This window comes from Sciurus carolinensis, chromosome 9 (genome assembly GCF_902686445.1).
Source record: "Sciurus carolinensis chromosome 9, mSciCar1.2, whole genome shotgun sequence".
Classification (NCBI taxonomy): domain Eukaryota; kingdom Metazoa; phylum Chordata; class Mammalia; order Rodentia; family Sciuridae; genus Sciurus; species Sciurus carolinensis.
In genome coordinates, this window is record NC_062221.1 from 42,405,538 (window position 1) to 42,427,260 (window position 21,723).

Sequence of the window (21,723 nt, forward strand, 5' to 3'; positions counted from 1 at the left end):
TTAAAACCATACCCATGGAAGGCTGCTTGGAATTTTCTGCCTAAACCAAAATAAGTCAATCACTTACTAAAATAAAAATTACCACAATCTCCATAAAATTTAAATAAAACTCACTGTCTTATAATATTAAACTTTTATAGAATATAATAAAAAATATTGGGCATACATAGAACCAGGAAAATCTCAACCATCATGGAAAAGATAATCAAGAGATGCCAACAGGAAAATGACATGGAGGTTGGTATTATCAGTTTAATCCCTTGTTAGATATTATAAAAATGCTGTAACAAGGGTGAACACTCTTGAAATGAATAGAAAGACAGAAAATTTCCTCAAAGAAATTAAAGATATAAAGAGAACCAAACCAATTTTCAAAATGAAAAATACAATTCCCACAAAAACAAACAAACAAAAAAGTAAACCTCACTGGATAGGTTCAATGCCAGAATGGAGTTAACAGAGGAATAAAGCAGTAAACCTAGAGATAGCTAAAAATAAATTATCTGAACAACAAAGAGAAAAAGACTGAAAAAAATAAACGGAGGTTCATAACTGTGAGACATTACCAAAAAGGCACTTTTTGTGTCATTGAAAACCTAGGTGAGGAAATTACAAAAAAAAAAAAAAAATGTCTGAAGAAACAGTGGTAACAATTTCTGAAATGTGGCTTTAAGAACTACAACTACAGATTCAAGAAGCTCAGAGTTCCCCCAAAAGGATAAACACAAATATCATAATCAAACTGCTGAAAACTAAAAATAAAGGGAAAATGTTGAAAGCATTCACAAGAAAAATTACACATTATTTAGAGAGGAATAATGATTCAAGTGATGGAAAATTTTCATCAGAAACCATGGAGGTCAGAATAAAATGGAACAACTACATTAACTAGAATTTAAAGATCTCCTACTGAGGTTGTGGAGACAAAGGAACATTTACACTTATGGTGGGACTGTAAATTAGTACAACTACCATGGACATCAGTATGGCGATTCCTCAAAAGACTGGGCATGGAACCATCCTATGTCCCAGTTATAACACTCCTTGGTGTTTAGCCTAAAGAATTAAAGTTGTCATACTGTGGTGATACATCCATACCCATGTTTACAGCAGCACAATTTACAATAGCCAAACTATGGAACCAGCCTAGGTTTCTGTCAACAGATGAATAGATAAAGAAAATGGGTATATAAACCCAATGGTGTTTTATTTGGTCATAAAGAAAAATCAAATTATGTCATTTGCAGGAAAATAAATAGAACTTGAGATCATTAAGTTAAGGGAAATAAGCCAAACTCAGAAGGTCAAGGGTCATATGTTTTCTCTCATATGTGAAAGTTAGAGAGAAAATAGGAAAAGAAAAGTAAGGGAGTGGGGATCTCATGAAAATCAAAGGGAGCTCAGTAGAGGAAAGGGATCAGGGGGCAGGAAGAGGGGAGGGAGGGGGGACATGCTGGGGGTGATATTGGCTGAATTACATTGTTTTACATGGTGTGCATGTACAAATATGTAACAACAAACTCCATCATTTTGTACAACTATAATATACCAATAAAATGTGAAAAGAAAAAATATGAATACTAATAAATAATGAGATAATATTAAAAAAATCAAAGCCCAAAATAATTAAAAAAAAAAATTCTCCTACTACTGGCTAAGAAGACAAGCAACCTCATTTTAAAAAAAGGAAGAACATTCTCAGCAAAATATTCCATGAGGAAGAGATAAAAAATAAAGAAGCAAATCAGCAAAGGGAGGAATTATCCTAAAGGAACTGTCAAATAAAGGAGGAACCAAGGTGTGTAAAAAAATAAATAAATAAATAAAATTTAAAAAATGAACCAAATGACCGGGAATACAAATCATATCTCAATAATAACACTGAATGTTAATGGCCTGAATTCATCAATCAAAAGACATAGACTGGCAGATTGGATTAAAAAGAAAGATCCAACAATATGTTGCCTGCAAGAGACTCACCTCATAGAAAGAGATACCCATAGACTAAAGGTGAAAGGATGGGGAAAAACATACCATGCACATGGACTCAGCAAAAAAGCTGGAGTATCTATCCTCATTTCAGATAATGTGGACTTCAAGCCAAAGTTAGTCAGAAGGGATAAAGAAGGACATTTCATACTGCTTAAGAGAAGCATAAATCAGCAAGATATAACAATCATAAACATCTATGCCCCAAACAGTGGCTCATCCATGTATATCAAACAAATCCTTCTCAATTTTAGAAACCAAATAGACCTTAACACAATAATACTAGGTGATTTTAACACACCTCTCTCACCACTGGACAGATCTTCCAAACAAAAATTGAACAAAGAAACCATAGATCTCAATAACACAATCAATAATTTAGACATAACAGACATTTATAGAATATACCATCCAACCAAGAGCGAATACACTTTCTTCTCAGCAGCACATGGATCCTTCTCTAAAATAGACCATATTTTATGCCACAAAGCTAATGTTAGCAAATACAAGAAGATAGAGACACTACCTTGTATTCTATCAGATTATAATAGATTGAAGTTAGAAATAAATGAAAGAGTAAAAAACAGAAACTACTCCAACACCTGGAGATTAAACAATAGGCTATTATATGATGAATGGATAACAGAAGATATTAGGAAGGAAATTAAAAAATTCTTAGAGGTAAATGAGAACAAAGAAACATCATATCAAAATCTCTGGGACACTATGAAAGCAGTACTTAGAGGAAAATTTATTTCATGGAGCGCATTTAATAAAAGAAGTAAAACTCAACAAATAAACGACCTAACATTACAGCTCAAAGCCGTAGAAAAAGAACAGACCAACACCAAAAGTAGTAGAAGACCGGAAATAGTTAAACTCAGAGCTGAAATCAACGAAATTGAAACAAAAGAAACAGTACAAAAAATTGACAAAATAAATAGTTGGTTCTTCGAAAAAATAAACAAAATTGATAAACCTTTAGCCACACTAACAAAGAGAAGACGAGAGAAAACCCAAATCACTAAAATTCGGAATGAACAAGGAAATATCACAACTGAAATACAAAACATAATTAGAAGCTATTTTGAAAATCTATACTCCAACAAAATAGAAAATTTCGAAGACATCAACAGGTTTCTAGAGACATATGAATTGCCTAAACTGAACGAGGAGGACATATACAATTTAAATAGACCAATTTCAAATAATGAAATAGAAGAAGTCATCAAAAGCCTACCAACAAAGAAAAGTCCAGGACCAGATGGGTTCTCAGCCGAGTTCTACAAAACCTTTAAAGAAGAGCTCATTCCAATACTCCTCAAAGTATTCCATGAAATAGAAGAGGAGGGAACCCTCCCAAACTCGTTCTATGAAGTCAATATCACCCTGATACCTAAACCAGACAGAGACACATTGAGGAAAGAAAATTTCAGACCAATATCCTTAATGAACATCGACGCAAAAATTCTCAACAAAATTTTAGCAAATCGCATACAAAAACATATTAAAAAGATAGTGCACCATGATCAAGTGGGTTTCATCCCAGGGATGCAAGGTTGGTTCAACATCAGGAAATCAATAAATGTCATTCACCATATCAATAGACGTAAAGTCAAGAATCACATGATTATTTCAATAGATGCAGAAAAAGCATTTGATAAAATACAGCACCCCTTCATGCTCAAAACACTAGAAAAAATAGGGATAGTGGGAACATTCCTTAACATTGTAAAGGCCATCTATGCTAAGCCCATGGCTAATATCATTCTAAATGGTGAAAAACTGAAAGCATTCCCCCTAAAAACTGGAACAAGGCAGGAATGCCCTCTTTCACCACTTCTTTTCAATATCGTCCTTGAAACTCTAGCCAGAGCAATTAGACAGACCAATGAAATTAAAGGGATACGAATAGGAAAAGAAGAACTCAAACTATCCCTATATGCTGATGATATGATTATATACTTAGAGGAACCAGGAAATTCCACCAGAAAACTTTTAGATCTCATAAGTGAATTCAGTAAAGTAGCGGGATATATGATCAATGCACATAAATTTAATGCATTTTTTACATAAGTGATGAATCTTCAGAAAGAGAAATTAGGAAAACTACCCCATTCACAATAGCATCGAAAAAAATAAAATACTTGGGAATCAATCTCACAAAAGAGGTGAGAGACCTCTACAATGAGAACTACAGAACACTAAAGAAAGAAATTCAAGAAAACCTTAGAAGATGGAAAGATCTCCCATGTTCTTGGATAGGAAGAATTAATATTGTCAAAAGGGCCATACTACCTAAAGTGCCATATAGATTCAATGCAATTCCAATTAAAATCCCAATGATGTACCTTGCAGAAATAGAGCAAGCAATTATGAAATTCATCTGGAAGAATAAAAAACCCAGAATAGCTAAAGCAATCCTAGGCAGAAAGAGTGAAGCAGGGGGGTATCACAATACCAGATCTTCAACTCTACTACAAAGCAATAGTAACAAAAACGGCATGGTATTGGTACCAAAATAGAAAGGTGGATCAATGGTACAGAATAGAGGACACGGACACAAACCCAAATAAATACAATTTTCTCATACTAGACAAAGGGGCCAAAAATATGCAATGGAGAAAAGATAGCCTCTTCAACAAATGGTGCTGGGAGAATTGGAAATCCATATGCAACAGAATGAAACTAAACCTATATCTCTCACCATGCACGAAACTAAACTCAAAATGGATAAAGGACCTCGGAATCAGACCAGAGACCTTGCATCTTATAGAAGAAAAAGTAGGTCCAGAGCTTCAACATGTTGGCTTAGGACCAGACTTCCTCAACAGGACTCCCATAGCACAAGAAATAAAAGCAAGAATCAATAACTGGGATAGATTCAAACTAAAAAGCTTTCTCTCAGCAAAGGAAACTATCAGCAATGCAAAGAAAGAGCCTACAGAGTGGGAGAAAATCTTTGCCAATCATACTTCAGATAGAGCACTAATCTCCAGAATCTATAAAGAACTCAAAAAACTCTACACCAAGAATGCAAATAATCCAATCGACAAATGGGCTAAGGAAATGAATAGGCACTTCACAGAAGATCTACAAGCAATCAACAAACATATGGAAAAATGTTCAACATCTCTAGTAATAAGAGAAATCAAATCAAAACCACCCTAAGATTCCATCTCACCCCAATTAGAATGGCAATTATCAAGAATACAAGCAACAACAGGTGTTGGCGAGGATGTGGGGAGAAAGGTACACTCATACATTGCTGGTAGGGTTGCAAATTAGTGCAGCCACTTTGGAAAGCAGTGTGGAGACTCCTTAGAAAACTTGGAATGGAACCACCATTTGACCCAGCTATCCCACTCCTTGGCCTATACCCAAAGGACTTAAAATCAGCATACTACAGAGATACAGCCACGTCAATGTTCATAGCTGCTCAGTTCACAATAGCCAGATTGTGGAACCAACCTAGATGTCCTTCAATTGATGAATGGATAAAGAAAATGTGGTATATATATACAATGGAATATTACTCAGCTATAAAGAATGATAAAATTATGGCATTTGCAGGCAAATGGATGAAATTGGAGAATATCATGCTAAGTGAGATAAGCCAATCTCAAAAATCCAAAGGACAAATGATATCGCTAATAAGTGGATGATGACACATAATGGGGGGTGGGAGGGGTTAGTGTTAGGGTTAGAGTTAGGGTTAGGGAGGCAGGCAAGAATGGAGGAAGGAAGGACTGTATAGAGGGAAAAGAGGGGTGGGAGGGGTGGGAGGGAAGGGAAAAATAACAGAATGAATCAAACAACATTACCCTATGTAAATTTATGATTACACAAATGGTATGCCTTTACGCCATGTACAAACAGAGAAACAACATGTATCCCATTTGTTTACAATAAAAAAAAGGAAAAAAATTCTGTCTTTGATGCCCACTATTGTGGAAAAAGAAAGAAAGAGGAAGTAGAAAGAAAAGATTTGAACATAGATTTCCAAAATAGTTTAACAAATATCCCAAAATCACACGTCCACCATGAAAACATGTTGCTGATATAAATTACAAGCCCAATGAAATACTACTGCATACTCTTTGGAATAATGACTGGCAAGAGCAAGAATTTTCTTCACATTTTACGAGGGAAATTACTATAAAGGTTTTTATTTCAAAGGGTATGTTGTAATGAGATGTTACACTAGTGCGTTATGAAAAGGAAATAAGACCCTGATTTATTCTCTTGCTGAAAGTAGTCAGTATTCCATCTCTTTAGATGTTTAAATGAGTCTATACTTTAGTGTTGAGAACCTTCAGAAAAGATTTTTTCTTGCATAAAACATGAAAATATGAGCTTAATGGAAAAATTATTTCCACTCTCTCATGTCTTTGCCAAACTCTCTACTTTTAAAAGGACTATAGCACTACATTAAGCTTGAATATATTTTCATAAGTGTTTAGAAAATATCCAACCAAAGAAAACTTCTAAGTATGAAACTCTTTTCTGATCATTGAAAAGACAATATTTACCAAGGTCATAAAGATCAGAGTTAGGCTCCTCTGCAGACAAAAGCATAATGACCATAACCTGCCTCACCTACTGACTCTAGATAGATGATTCTCAACCAAGAGAACACCCACCACTGTGGGGGTTCCCGGGACCCCCAGCCTTGGGCGTGGTCAAGATGGCGCCTGACGCTGAGCCAAAAGCGGCCAGCTATACAGTAAACAACCAGCGAATTCCAATGATTGGCTAGTTAACGATGTGACTAGAGCATGCTCCCCTCGTGTACCCATCCTGTGCCTGCAGCTGTCCGCGTTTATCTCGTGTACTCTCCCCTGATTGGTTGAAGTGTATATAAGCCTGGTGGGTGGGAGAGTAGGGGGCAGAAGCTGGAGAACGGAACGGACGGAGCGGAAGCGGCGGCGGTGGCGGCGACGGCGGCAGCAGCAGCAGCGGCTGGAGCTGAGCTGGAAGGAGGGAGTACGCGGGAGTGGAAGAAGCTGGGAAAAGGGAAGCTGGGAGTGCGCAGAAGCTAGGGGTAAGAGAAGCGTAGGAAAGGAACTGTGCACAATAAACTTCCAAAGCTTCAGACATTTGTCGTGTCTCTCTCTGCGGCCAGAGGGGACCCGATACACCACCACCCTGCACCACCTCCCCCCACTCCCCACCTCAACCAGGGAACATTTGGCAGTGTCTCAAGACATTTTGGTTGTCCCAACTGAGAGCCTGCTACTGGCACGTAGTAGGGAGAAGCCAGGGATGCTGCTAAACATCCTTCTACACATAGAATGGCCCCACAGCATAGAATTATCTGGCCCAAAATGTTAATAGTGCCAAATCTGGGAAAGCAGACCCTAAGATTATAGATTTCCACATAACTATAGTAAAATATAATGGGCTCACATTCCTATTCCTTTCCTGTCTTCAAAATCTAGAATTGAAAGGAAATAAATTATGATGACATTTTCACACTTCTATCTAAAGGTACCATCTGGAGGGAAATAGACTAGAGAAAATTAAGGGGCATTTCAGGCAACAAAGTTATTAGAAGGAACACATATTCTAGAGATTTTCATTTCTATGGGAGCCAATATGGGCATCTGTGATGAACTTTAACTGTCCAAAGAAACTGGTAATTGGAACTGAAGTCAGACTATAAAAGCTTAAACCAACTCCAAGAGTAAAATTTCCCAAGTTCTAATGAGTTTTAGATATGAGACTTCTAGGGGCTTTAATAAGCATCATCACTCTCATGGACATTTTTAAAGAGGGTCAGAAAGTTGAGATCTGATTAACCTCTAGAAGAGCTGGCCAGGCTGAGTCGTTACAGAGGACATTCCAACACTAAAAGGGTGAACAGAACGATTTCAACACAAAGGAACAATTCAGAAGAAGCATGATCACTGGACCTAGTGACAGATATGCCAAGATAAGTAAAGATTCCCAGTGAAGACTGGCTCCCATTACCTTTACAACCACATTTGCATTGTAGCATAATCTTTGCTAAAATGACTTTTTGGGTGTCTGCTTCCAAATGGAAAACAAGATTATTCAAGCTAAATATTTTAAGCATATATTTGAAGGCCAAGATTTTTGAAAAGACCTTTCATTGGAGGGTATTAGTTAATTAGTTGAGACTTTGGCCAAACCATTTGTGGGTACTACTGGTTTTCATAAAATGTGCAATTCTTGAATAGCATTAGAGCCTTCAATATTTCTAAACATAGAAACCTCTGGATAAACTTCTCATGGACAAATACTAACCACCAATCTGTGATAAAAATTTCTTCTTTTGCCTCTTCCATTGCATCCGCCACATCTTCAAAATATCCTTTGGCATTAACATACCTGGAAGACAAGTTTTTTGTCCCATTTTTGGCATTACACAAGACAACATGATAAGTGAAACAGGATGCATGGCCTAGATTCTCTACATCACTACCAGTTTACTTTGCATAAATGGAAAACAAGGATTAAAAATACAATACTCCAACTGCTACCTAGGAAGGGCCATGAATAGACAGACCCAAGTGACCTGACTCTTATCTGCTTAAAGAGCAACAAATTAGTTGAGCTTCATTATCATAGGGAATTGATGAATTCTCCTGTTGAACACCCATGTGGTTTTCCTGAGAAACATAAAAACAAACCAGAATCCAATCCATGAGTAGAAATTACACTAACCATGACTTTATTTAAAAGAAATCTCTACTAAGTAAATGCTTTTTCCTAAATTATGGTTAATGACTTAAATAAACCTTCCTTTTGCATCACTAAGAAAATGTATAAAGTTAGTTTTAAAAATCAAACTTATAAATCTATTGCTAGTGAACCACACTAAAAAAACTATAAAACTGGGAAACTAATCTATGATCAGGTAGTCCTACAAGGGCCTTAGCAAGAAAGAACTTTTGTTAAAATACAATTTATAATCTCTGTTTACAGTTTAGAAAGTTGACTCCAGGTGAATGTAGATCACTGTAAGATTAGACACTGTGAATTCCTTGAGAATCCAGGAGCAAAAATATCTTACCATTTAGCTAAAGTGTTGTCCTGGATAGCAGCATATGACCCAAATCGATGATCTTTGAGAAAGTTGGTGCCATGTTTCTGGATGAATTCTTCTATAGCTCCTCCCCACCACCGTGCATGTCTGTAGCTATTGCATTTTAAAATAAGTGTCCTTTCAAGAAAATGTGGGAAAAAATGGTCACTCTGTGTTCTACCTCTTAAAACACATTTAAAGATTAAACATTCCATGTTTTATCTGGTACTGTAGCAAACATGAATCGAAACATTTAGGCAGAGACCATTAAAAACACAGGCTTCTAAAAATTTTTGGTACAATTTTCAAGCTACTTATTCACTCACTCACTTCCACAAACATGTATTTTTGCAAACATGCAAAATTCTAGTTGCTATAGACCTATAATTGTGCTAGGCTATGAGGAGGGTCATGAAAGAAGTGCCAAGTGAGGTCCTACTTCTACGTGTCCGTTAGAGAACTATTGGTTCCTCTAGAGGGCATTTCCCTTTGTGCTGCCCAGTGTCCACTTCCTTGGGTTCTGAAAATACCATACTAATTGCACTTGAGGAGAATCATTCCTTCTCTAAGTCCACCAAAGCTAAGCAAAATGGCATATTTCACTTCCTGATCCCTGAAACTAGTTTGGGCATGAAGGCATTAGCCAATTCCACCTAATAAGGTCAAACCTGAGGACTTGCTCAGTAATGACAGGAAGACGCTCTTTCCCACTGAATTTGGTGTGAGGCTGGGAGACAGCTATCTTGCCACCATGAGGAGACCAGTCTGAGAATGAAGCAGATCCACAGATGACAGAGCCAAGGAAAGCAGGGGAAATGTGTCAGTGACATAGTCTGAGCTTCAACCTATGTGGCTGATTACTGGTCTCTGGTATAAGCCAGTTTGCACTGGATTTTTCTGTCACAATGACTGAACTCTCCTAAGTGGTTACAGATTTATAAATGCTGAAAACTAGTTCAGAGTAGGTTGTAGAAAGATTTTTTCGATGCCAAGTATTTAGAATTGGTGACCATCACCAAGACGTGAATATGTTACACAAATTTGAAGTTCAAAGGTAAAAAAGATACTGGAGTCAGCTGTTTCCCTGTCATTGAAGCAAATCCAGCAGTACATTGACATAAGAAGAGGACTATGAGTAAGGAGCATAAGTTAGGTTTGGGGGTTTTATTTATTTATTTTTTCTGGTGGGGGGGATGCAACAATCCTCATGAGAAGCAAAGAAGGTGCTGCTTATGGAATCTAAAATAATTACTCATAAAGATTAGGTATGTACAAACTGCTCCCATGGATGGATGCTGGTCCTTTGAAAGCCACTGGCCTTCCAAGTAGCTGATGCTGTTGGAGGTGGAGACAGGGGAGGTGAGACATGATGGAGCAGGGAGAGGGAAGGAGCTCCATCAGGAGTGGAGAGGAGTCTGAGCTGCCCAGGGCAGGACAGAAGGTGCCTGGGCTCGGCCTACCACTTAAGTACTATGGCATTGGGCGGGAAATGCCTCTGAAGAACTGCTATGGGAAGAAGATTCTGTGGGAGAGGTAAGAGACAGGCAGAGGTCTTGTCATAGGATATGAATCAAGAGTTGAGTGGGGTTGGGGGAGGAAGGAAGGGAGCAAGCATCAGGAGATGAGAAAGCAGAGTGTGGGAAGGGTGGCAAAGGGAGCTGCCTCCACAGAACCCTGAAGGCTATCCCAGGGAGGGAGCGATCAAGGGCCTTAGATTATAAGCAGAGGAATCTGGGGTGACTGGACAAAATGATAAGGAGCACAGACACTGGGCAGGATGCCAGTGAAATCCGGGTTTGAACAGATTCTTTTGGCGATGGTGCCCAAGTAAGTCAGGGTGGGAAACCAAGATATGGAGGCTAATTAAGTAACTGTTGCAGGGCCCAGTGAGAACTGTGGCCTGACTTTGGAAAGTCATGGAAAAGAGGAACACAGTGCCAGAAGGAAGGGTGAATGGCAGCGCCGCAGCATTTTCAAAAACAATCCTGAACATTCTCTTCTCAGAGACTAACAGGAAGTGCAGAGTGTTTATACACACACGGACACACACACACACACACACACACACATATAGATACACACACGCACAAATGTATGTTAGTACACTTCTAACATTAGTACACATATCTATAGGTACTTAGAGAAAGGTATACATATTCATATACATGAGGGTGAACTATACAGAGGCAGATGTGTGTGTGTGCGTGTGTATACATGTTCATGTATAGACACATACATACATATACATGCATGTCAGTCACACACATGGTACAATTACGATCTTCCAGAAAGAAACACACACATCCACACATGTGCTCACTAATAAAAATCTATAATAAATACACAGAGTATTTTTTCAAGTTATCTTTTCTCAAAAACTTTGTATTAAGGAATTTTCATAAATGAAATCTCTTTTTACATGTTTTATTAATGAAACTATACTGATTCATAAAGTAAAACTTATTTTTAAGTGTAAACTATCACTCTTATTTGGTAATTGATGAATTAGCTTACTAGTAAATTTTGTTAAAATAGGCATTATTTACCCCTAGGATCATTTATTCTGACCCTTTCACAAATGATAAGGTGGGGGGGGGTAGGGAGGAATAGAAGTACTTTGGACTACACAAAGGGGAATGCAGGGAAGGGAGGGGCAATGGGAATGGGAAAGATAGTAGAATGAATCAGATGTTACTATCCTATGTGCATATGTAATTCCACGACCAATGTAATGCTACATCATGTACAACCAGAAGAATGAGAAGTTATATTCCACATGTTAGTCAAAATACCTTCTCCTATCATGTAAAACTAATTAGAACAAATTTAAAAATTAATATAAAAGTCTATATGAGGAAAAATTGTTTCATATTCTTCTGACTGAGGATGAATTTTAAATAACAATTTTCTAAAATTTTATATTTTGTTGAGAGAAAAATTTGGCTTTTAAGAGTTTTTTTAAAATATTTTTTAAATATCTGAACTTCTACCTTGAAAGATTATCAATTCGAAGTCCATATTTTGTTTCTGTCTCTTTCTTCCCCACCTTGATTCTGAATTCTTTATCTACTAGCAGGACAAAGGCAATAGCTCCACTGTCTGGCTTCATATACAGTAGGAAGGAGTCTTTCACTATTAACCATCTGTAAGAAGGGAACAAGAATTTTTATAATTGTATCAAATGACTGAAACAAAAAGCACAAATTATTACTACAAGTCTTAAGGAGACACTCTAAAAAACTGTAAACAAAAAGTCATGTTTTACCTGGGGAGTTTATTTTTTTTTTAAATCTCTATGAAACAAAACAAAATTACAAAACCAAAACCTTTCCATTTCTCAAACAAGTATTCATACTGAGCAATTACAAAAGAATTAATTAGTTCTTTAAGCACTAATGGCAAAACCTGAAAGAATGGCCCTGATATTGGCATGGTGTTGATAAGGTATACAAAGGAGCCCAGATGTTGGAGGAGTAGGGTGGGCAGGTGTTTGCTGACATAAACTACCACGAAAGAGGCAAACAAGTCCAACTGGAAGTTCAATCCTCCTTTAAAAATCCAGTGAGAATTCAATGCTCTACATATCCATTACTCATTTCAAATGATTTGTGGTTTAAGGACCTTTGATAAATGATGGGACATGAGCATTTCTCACAAGTATTCCATTGAATTCAATATATATCGAACAGCTTCTCATGGATAAGTACAGTGATAAGCTGAGAATGAGGGAAGATGTGGAAACAGCACCAAAATAAATCAAGACAAGGACACATGTTTTCCAAGGAGCTTACTAGGCTGGTGGGGGCCACAAACTGTGATCATTCTAGGCCAAATGGGACAGGCACTAGAAGGGAGAAGCAAAAGTGATGGGTGCAAGAAGAGGAGTCCTCTGCCTGGCTATGAGGAGGTGGTGTCTGAGCGAGGCCTGGAAGGATCCCAATAAGAGCCCCAAGAGGGTCTGGGTACACCCCATGCAGAGGGCAGGGACAGCGAAGGCACTAGTGTGTGGAAATGCCATGTGAGGAATGAGTAGGGAAAACAGGCGAAGGCCACACTGAGGGGGTCCACTCGTACAGCAGAGAGATGACACACCAAAGTGGGTCTGAGCTTCCTGGTTTTTCCTGTCGAATGAATAAATTAAAAAAATAAAGGGGTCTCATCAAAACTTTGGCAGTTTCTCATTGGAGAACCTAACATAAGATACCCAAACAATTTAAGGATAATATTCTCCTGCATTTTCAGCAAATGCAGTCATTATACATTTTAGAAGAAATCATAAAGCAGCCCTTGGTGTAAATACCAAGGCCCTGATATGGAAGGGTGACTCAGGGATTCTGAAGGGACTGAGTTGAGGCCAGACAAGTAGCTGTCTGTTGATCAAATTTGGTTAAGGCTAAGAGAACAGACAAGATCGTCTATCCGTGAACATTCCTCCTTTTGTTTGGCTTGTGATGCAAGCTAGAGTGCAGACACATGGCACAGGCCCAACCGTCTAGCCCTGGCGTGCTATGTGGCTGACCAGGAAGGAGTCACAGCTTTAAAAACCAGGGCTGATGATCTGAGAACATCAAACGTCCCAGACTTGTGTCTTTGCCTTCCTGAAAATCAAGGGTATCTGCTTGACAACAGAGCCAGCTCCAGCGAGAACTCCACGCCAGAGATAGCAGTGTGGCGTGACAGTGGGGCGGTCCACATCCAAATGCAACAAGCTCCCACTATTAGCAGTCAAAAACAAATCTGAGAAAGGCTCTCAAGAGCACAAGCTGGAGGTATAGCCACCAGGGCCAAGGGCTGCAAAACACCCCTGCAGGGCCAGGTCACCTTCTCCTGCAGGAACATGGCAGTTTTCTCTAATTTACACAGAGACCCTGCACAGACATAGCCTGGTTTAACAACAGAAATGAGATGGCTGTGTTTTGCCCAGGGCACTGCTCAACTCCAGTGGGTGAGTGGCAGCCTGTACAAGCAGTTCCTCTCCTGCTTCTCCAAGTTGGGGTAGCCTGGCAATACGGAACTGCGTAGCACTGGCAGCTGGATTTTGAAAACCGAATGCCAATGATTTCTGTTTTGACAATGACGAGGTATTCTTAACAGTCATTAGATCAGGGGAAATTGCCCTTATTTAAAGTTCTTCTATATTATGTCCTTCAGTGAAACTCCTCTGATTTCTCCCCTTTCTTTTTTGTCAATAGATTTTTTTTTTCTTTAACAGAAGACTATGCATCAAGAAAGGATTCTAGCTCAGGGGAGAAGCTCCTGCCGAGATCAGCTTCCCTGGGTTCCAGTTCCAGATCTTCCTTCCCCTTTCCAGCATCATTTCCTGACACTGGTCTCACTGTGTTTCACACTTCCAAAGCTTGCTCTTTTTTGAGCCTCTATAGTTGCCATTCCTCTGCCTAGAAACCGTTCCTGATCCTCCTATGGACAAGCTCCTTCTTATCAAACTTCTGCTTCAGCATCCCTCTATAGGAGGCTACTTCCTTCTAGAAGAGCAGTCCCAACCCTCTGCTACACTCCATCATGCTGCCCTGCGATCCAGAAGTACACATTTGTCTATTTGTTAATGGTCTGTCTCCAGCACCCAGGAGTTAAGATCCATGAGAATAGGGGAAGTGGCTGTCAGGTCCATCCTGTCTGCTCAGGGTCTACAATAATCTTCAAGCAGCCCAGAGTAAGTCTTCAGGCAAGGCAACCATCCTAACTAAACAGTGGTTGCATGAACAGTTCCCAGAGAGTGAATAGACCACTTAAACATTGTCACTGTCAAATACTAATTCTTGGTCTAGTTCACAGTCTACCAATGTAAATGTTAAATTCATTTTTTAACATCTATATATGTCTTAAGATGTTATTTGAGGTGAGAAATTTAATATGGAACCTACCATGAGGTGCAGAGAATTTGCTCAATAAATAAGCTCTATGACAAGATGCTTCTTACTGTGGGAGAAAAATGCTTTTTGGGGCTGGAGTTGTGGCTCAGCGGTAGAGCACCTGACTGGCATGTGTGAGGAGGCTCTGGGTTTGATTCTCAGCAATACATATAAATAAATAAAATAAAAGATCCATTGAAAACTAAAAAAAAAAACATATTAAAAAAATGCTTTCTTGTTGGTCTTGTTTTGTTTTGTTGTTTTACTTACCCCTGAGACAGGATCATTATGAGACCTGATTGAAAGCTTAACTGCCCTGTTTGCTTTACTTTGGTTTGTTGATAAAGAATAAATAAGAAAGTGAACTAGCCAGGCATGGTGGCACACACCTGTAATCCCAGCAGCTTGGGAGACTGAGGCAGGAAGATCGAGAGTTCTAAGTCAGCCTCAGCAATTTAGTGTCCCTAAGCAACTCAGGGAGAACCTGTATCTACATAAAATATAAAAAAGGGCTAGGGATGTGGCTCAGTGGTTAAGCACACCCAAATTCAATTCCTGGTACAAAAAAAAAAAAAAGAAAAAAAGAAAAAGAAAAAAGAAAGTGATCCAAATGTTTTCTATGGATATATATAAAAAAATAATAAAAAAGTTAAAAATGAATGTCACCTTTAAAAGTGACTCCCACTTTAGACACCAATACAATAGATTTCTACTCTGAGAAACTTACCAAACTAATTTTGTCAGCTACTCTTTATCATCCATATATGATATCTGATATTTTAAATCCCTCAAATGTAACTCAGGAAATATTAATATGGAACCAAGGCTTTAATCTTCACAGAAAGATTTACACAATTTAAAATGATGACACATTTCATTCCAGGGAGGATCATATCTTTTTTAGATTGTCCTGGTTGAAACATGATTTAATCTAAAGTTAAAAAAAAAAAAAAAGAGGGGGCACATTTCTTATATGTAACAAAGTCCTTCCCTATCTTTGGTGGCTGCTGCTTCTTATAAAGGTTATAACTCAAATTTCTTGACTCCAGCAGGTAAAGTCACCCGCTCTAATTCCCAAATCCCTCAATATGGAACCATTGTTTCTATCGCCAGCTAAATTTATACCACTTCCATGGCTTGTTGACATGGTCACTGCCTACCTTTCCCTCACACAGACCACGAGGGTGGCATTTCGTTTCCACAGTAGCTAGAACACAACCTGGTATACATGAGGCACTCCATAAGTGGCTGCATGAAGCTGACCAGGGCCTTCCATTCCTTGAGTAGTTAGTTGCCTTAGGTTGGTTTGACTGAGAAGTGAGCTCTAAGGCCACGCGTATAGAACAGCTTATTAGAGGAGGTGGCACCAGGAAGCACCAGCAGGGTAGGACAGGAAGAACGAGCCAGGAGGGGAACCCTCTAGGTGTGTTGTCATGCACTTTATCATGGGCCACTGGGTTCTGAGCCTGCCAGGCAGCTCTGGGAGACAGCGTAGGACAATAGCACAATCATCTCAACTGAGGGCGGGGGACTGATAGGAGTCAGGCGTAACCAAGACACTGCTTGCACTTACAGTTGGCTCTGCACATAGGCAGGAGGGTTCTGGCAGCACAGAGTTTTAGGGCAAAGAATCATCAGTGCTTTAAAGCCCAAGCCTGCAGTGCTGTGGTGACGAAGTAGCAGCTGGCTTAGGCAGAACACATGACTGCCGGGGAGTGGTCGAAGGAATCTGCATGGGGCCACAGTGGGCTGGGACAATTTATCCAGGAGAGTTTATTTGAAAGCAAATTCTTTTGCTAGTCTATTATTTCCTTCTTTATTTTAGTAAAATTGCCTTTTATAACAAAGTATTTTCCATTTTATTCAGTTTAATCTTCTAATTTCTTCTATCCTTTCTTCTATCCTTTCAAAGCTCAGAAAGTAAAGGCCCAACTTAATGATATTTTCTGGTGATTGTGTATTTTAAATAAATATTATTGGAGGCAGGTCCCCATATTACTTTTAGATATTTTGAATATACACATAGGCACATGGGAACTCTTAAGTTTAACAACGTAAAGAACTACCTAAGCGCTCTGCAAAGTGACTGCACTATTTTACATTTCCACCAGTAATGTTTGAGGGTTCCAATTTCTTTATATCTTCAATGACATTTGTCATAATCCATCTTTTTTCATTATAGTCATTGTATTTTATTGTGGATTTGAAATATGTATAATTTCTCTAATGACTAGAGATGACTGAGCATCTTTTCATCTGCTTATTTTGGTCATTTGAACCTCTTCTTTGGCTGACCAGTTTTGGAGTCCTATATCAACTGGGTTTTCTTACCTTTTAATTTTTAAAATTTTTTTGGTGCTGGCAACAGAACCCAGGGTCTCAGGCATACCAGGTGCATGCTCTACTGCTGAGCTGCACTCCCAGCCCCTCTACTGGGATTTTAGGCATAAAATTTATATACTCTTCCTATTAGTCTGATTCTGAGTAGGATTTGGAAATGGATGCCTGAACTTGAATTTAAAAATATAATTAAATTTGTTCTGCCATGGCTTTAAACAGATGCATTTTAAAGGTGGTATACAAATACTCCCCAAACACCCAGTTTTTTAAAACAAACGTACACACAAAACTCTTAAGTCCTACCTTTTTGACCATCGGTAGCAGGCTCTTCCCTGACCGCAGCAATTCAAACCTGGTATTCGGTGTCCCCCAGATCTCTTCATGATCATACCTTCTCTGAAAGAGACACAAAATTAATCCACCATCTTCCGACTTGGCTTGCTCAGCTTCCCAACTTGGGACTAAATAAATTGTCTCATTTCTCACATGATTCTCCTCCCCACTCTTTCCTCCTTCACCCTCAACGAGCTTAGTGCCACACTGAAAAGGCTGGGTACTCTTGAAAGCACCTAGTCTTGAAAGCACCTTGGTCAGATTCACCTCTTTTGGTGTTCCAGGCTGAACAGCTCTTTGGGACACAATGCGGGAGCTTAGGCATGCTGGCTCCTGGCTCTAAAGGCTAAGTATTGCCTCCAGTCACTATGTCAACCTAAAAGACTCCACGCTTCTCTCCTTGGTCCAGCTGCTGAGACTTGGGGTTGGGGGAGGGGTGCTGGCCCGCAGAATCCAGCACACTTCTGCACCCCTCCACTCAGTTCTGGCAACTGAGCCATGCCCAAAGGAAGCAGAGCAAAGCCACTAGCTCTGGAAATGGTCATATCTTGATTTTGAAAGACGTGACAGGAGGGACTGGGGGTGTAGCTCAGTGATAGAGTGTTTGTCTAGCATGCTGAAGGCCCTGGGTTCGATCCTCAGTACCACAAAAAGAAAAAGACAAAAAAAAAAAAAAAAAAAAAAAAAAAGATGTGACAAGAGGAGCAATAACAATGTCTAAAAAACCCCAAACAATTTTGAAACAATGACTGAAAGTGCTCTTAGCCAGAGTTAAAATTTAAGCACTCTCTATAACCAAGAACTAATACTGTGAAGGGGAATAATTATTGCATAAATTTGCATTTATATGGCATATGTGTTAAAGAATGTTATTTTTTTTTTAAATATCTTTTCAGTTGTAGATGGACACCATACCTTTATTTTATTTATTGATATGTGGTGCTGAGGATCGAACCCAGTGCCTCACACATGCTAGGCAAGTGATCTACCGCTGAGCTATAAACTCAGCCCCCAAGAATGTTATTTTTAATAGCCATCAAAATGAGCGTCTGTTAAACGTTTGTAAGTGATTGGAAGAAAGGACCGTGTATGTTTGTTTTAGTGTGTTCTCCCACGAGTCACACCTGCTATGTGTATTGAACACTCGCACTGCTGAGTTAGAAGGAACCCATGCTGTCAGCACGTGGGAAAGATGGTGGAGCCCTTGCTACCATCATCTACTGAAGTAGACACTCTGCTTTGTACAGCAGGTCCCCTCAGTTGGCCTTAGTCTACTGGGGAAAAAATTGATGGTAAGTTCCCTCCATCACCATGGCATGCTGCCACATCGAATGTCATAGTACGTCAAATTTCACACTTCTCTTTAAACAACCAATGCTGGAACTCACAGGCCCTTTGGTCCCAAATCACGGATGAAAGACAGCTGGCTTATATCAAGGAATTCTGTCTGGAAAGTAAAAAAAAAACAAAAACAAAAACCACATTTTAGAAAGTTAAAAGAGCAAGAGAGACAGAGACAGGGAGAGGGAGGGATGGCAAGGGAGAGAGAAAGGAAGGAAGGAAAGAAATTATGTTTACCAAAACACATTATTAGGTACTGCTCTGTGAAATGCTGTACACTCTATAGACTAGAGAGATCAATAACAAGGGTACTGCCCTGAGAAAGTACTGATTAGAAGCACATGCCGAGGAGGTATATGCCCTAGGGTGTAGAGACAAAATACTCAAGAAGGGACTTCACTTCCAATCTTGCTCTGTGTTCATTATTGTTGTTTGAGGAGAAGGTTCTGTGGCAAAGTGTGCACAAAACTACAAAAGAAAAGAATGTGTGAAGGCAGTGAGGTGGGCGCAGGTTCAGGAACACGAGGAGAGGAGGGAGGAAGGGGAAGAGAACGGAAGGTCAGGAAAGCAACAGGATGGCCAGCTGGGCCCAACTGAACAAGGTGAGGAAGAGTAGGGGGAAATCAAATGGTGTGGCATGTTGCAGAGAAGTTGGCAACATTGGGAAGAATTATTTTTAATGAGTTGAAAAGGAAGAGAATTTTAGGTCCACCTTCACAAAAACTTACTAGATTAAAACCTATAAATTTTATGATGACAACAGCCACAGCTAACATGTACTGAAAGCTTCTTATGTGTTGGCATTGTGTTTGGCAGTTTTCACACATTATCTCAAACCCCTCTCAAGGCAGTTCCTATTTTCCCATTGCACAGAAGAGGAAAATGAGGTTAAGAGCAGGGGGTAGGCAGATTTTTGGCAAAGAATCAGACAGTAAATATTTTGGGCTTTGACAGTCATAAAGTGTCTGTAGCAACTGCTCCACTCTGCCATGGTAGGAGAACACAGGCATAAGTAACACGTAAATGAATGTGTGGCTATGTTGAGTAAAACTTTTTTATAAATATAACTTCATGTGTCACAAAGTTTTATTCTTCTTTGATTTTTTTCAACAACTTAAAACACAAAATCTATTATTAGCTCACAGAACATAGAAAAACGGGCAGTGAGTTCAATTTGGCCCAAGGGTTCTAATTAGCCAACCCCTGGTTTAGATAAGTTGTCTAAGAATCATAATCAGCAAAGGACAGAATTGGTATTGAGTGAGGCCAAAGTCAGCATCCTCAAAACTAAACTGAAAAAGTAAAACGTCATTCAATCTTTATCTTGCTCAAATTGAATGCTTTGCATACTCTAGCTGGTTGAGGACTAGCTGTAAACATGGAAACAGAGAATGAAAATCAAATTTACAGTACGCCATGCTTAGCATGTGCAGGGTTTACAAGTAACCCTTGAAACAATTGAAGTTAGAAATAGTAACGTTCCCAATTTGCAAATTTGCTTTTTAAGCAGTCAACAATATATCTGCATCTGCCCGTGGACCTTAGACCATGCCAATAACAGCGTCCGTAGAAAGACAAAGACAGAAAAAGATATTCTCCCAGCATCAATCAGGAAGTAGGGAGAGGGGAGATTAGACTTGGAGCAAAGTTCTGTGGGAAGAACCCGACTGGTTTCACATGAAAGCAGTTGTAAAGTTATGGAATAGGGGGAGGTAAACACATCCTGTCAGATGTGACATCGCAGAGAAAGTGGCACTAGCTCCAGGATTGTAACTGGGATTAACAAAATGAAGCATACAGTTTTCCTGAAGAGTTTATATCTGATTGGAAATGCCTTGTATTAACCTTGTAAGAAAAAATTACAAGTATTTCAGAACAGTAAGTTCTTGTGAGGTTCAATTCAATGTTTGCATTTCTTTCTTTTCTTGAGGTTATTTGAAGAAGGTTTTTAAAATTAAAAAGGATTTACCTATCAGACTTAGTTTCTAAATTTTTCTGCAGGATATAAATATTAGATGACAACTGAAAAATAAGTCCAGAGTTTGATGAAAATTCAGTAAATCTATGCCTAAGTTGTAAAAAAAAATTAAAGAGGATTTAAATAGCTTTTAAAATTTCCAAATTAAACATACCTTCACACAGTACTTTTTAAAGTAAGAATTTTAAAAGTCAAGGTCTTTAAATTTCATTTCTTATATAAAACAGTGATTTAGCACCATATATTTTTTATCTGATTTGTGAAAATACTTTCTAATTGGAAAATATAGTAACCTTTGGATTATTAGAAATTACATTCAGACTCTCAACCATAGAATCCAAAATGTTTTAAGACCCTTACATAACTTCTCGTTTTATATCTAGGATAATGTCAATCCTAGTTTATATTTGAAGAAACTACTACAGACATGTAATTAACTTATGCAAATAACTAAATGGAAGAATAAGAAGTAAAAACAAAGATCAAGGAAACCACTTGTTTAATTTCTAGATATTCTTATTTACATAGTTCTTACCATCAAATAACTGACAACAGAAATAAGCTCTGAAAATAATTTGAAACTCACAACTTCAGAATATAACAAAATTGCTAAGTATGGGAAATCTCATCTAAAAAATATGCATTGTAATGTAGAAAATTTTAATTGTACATTAATACATCTTAATTGTACATCTTAATGGCTTAGTAAAGCTTGACTAAAGAGATTTTAAAGAGAAACCAGCACTATTACAGAGAAAAGAAAAACCTTTGGCAATAATGGTCAAATACAGATTTATCCAACTGAAAGTAAATATGTTACT

The 21,723-nt window shown here is 38.5% G+C and overlaps 1 protein-coding gene across 3 annotated transcripts in view; it reads right to left on the bottom strand.

The window, feature by feature from the left end:
• The window catches only part of Pld1 (phospholipase D1), a 218,175-nt gene that overhangs the window by 89,033 nt on the left and 107,419 nt on the right, over window positions 1-21,723 (bottom strand). For all 3 annotated transcript variants that reach the window (XM_047564308.1, XM_047564306.1, XM_047564307.1), the window contains 5 exons: window positions 18,972-19,030; window positions 17,554-17,646; window positions 12,031-12,183; window positions 9,029-9,178; window positions 8,260-8,343 (listed from right to left, as the gene is read on the bottom strand). In XM_047564308.1, coding sequence (XP_047420264.1) covers window positions 8,260-8,343; window positions 9,029-9,178; window positions 12,031-12,183; window positions 17,554-17,646; window positions 18,972-19,030 — 539 coding nt within the window. The remainder of the gene's footprint in view (window positions 1-8,259; window positions 8,344-9,028; window positions 9,179-12,030; window positions 12,184-17,553; window positions 17,647-18,971; window positions 19,031-21,723) is intronic.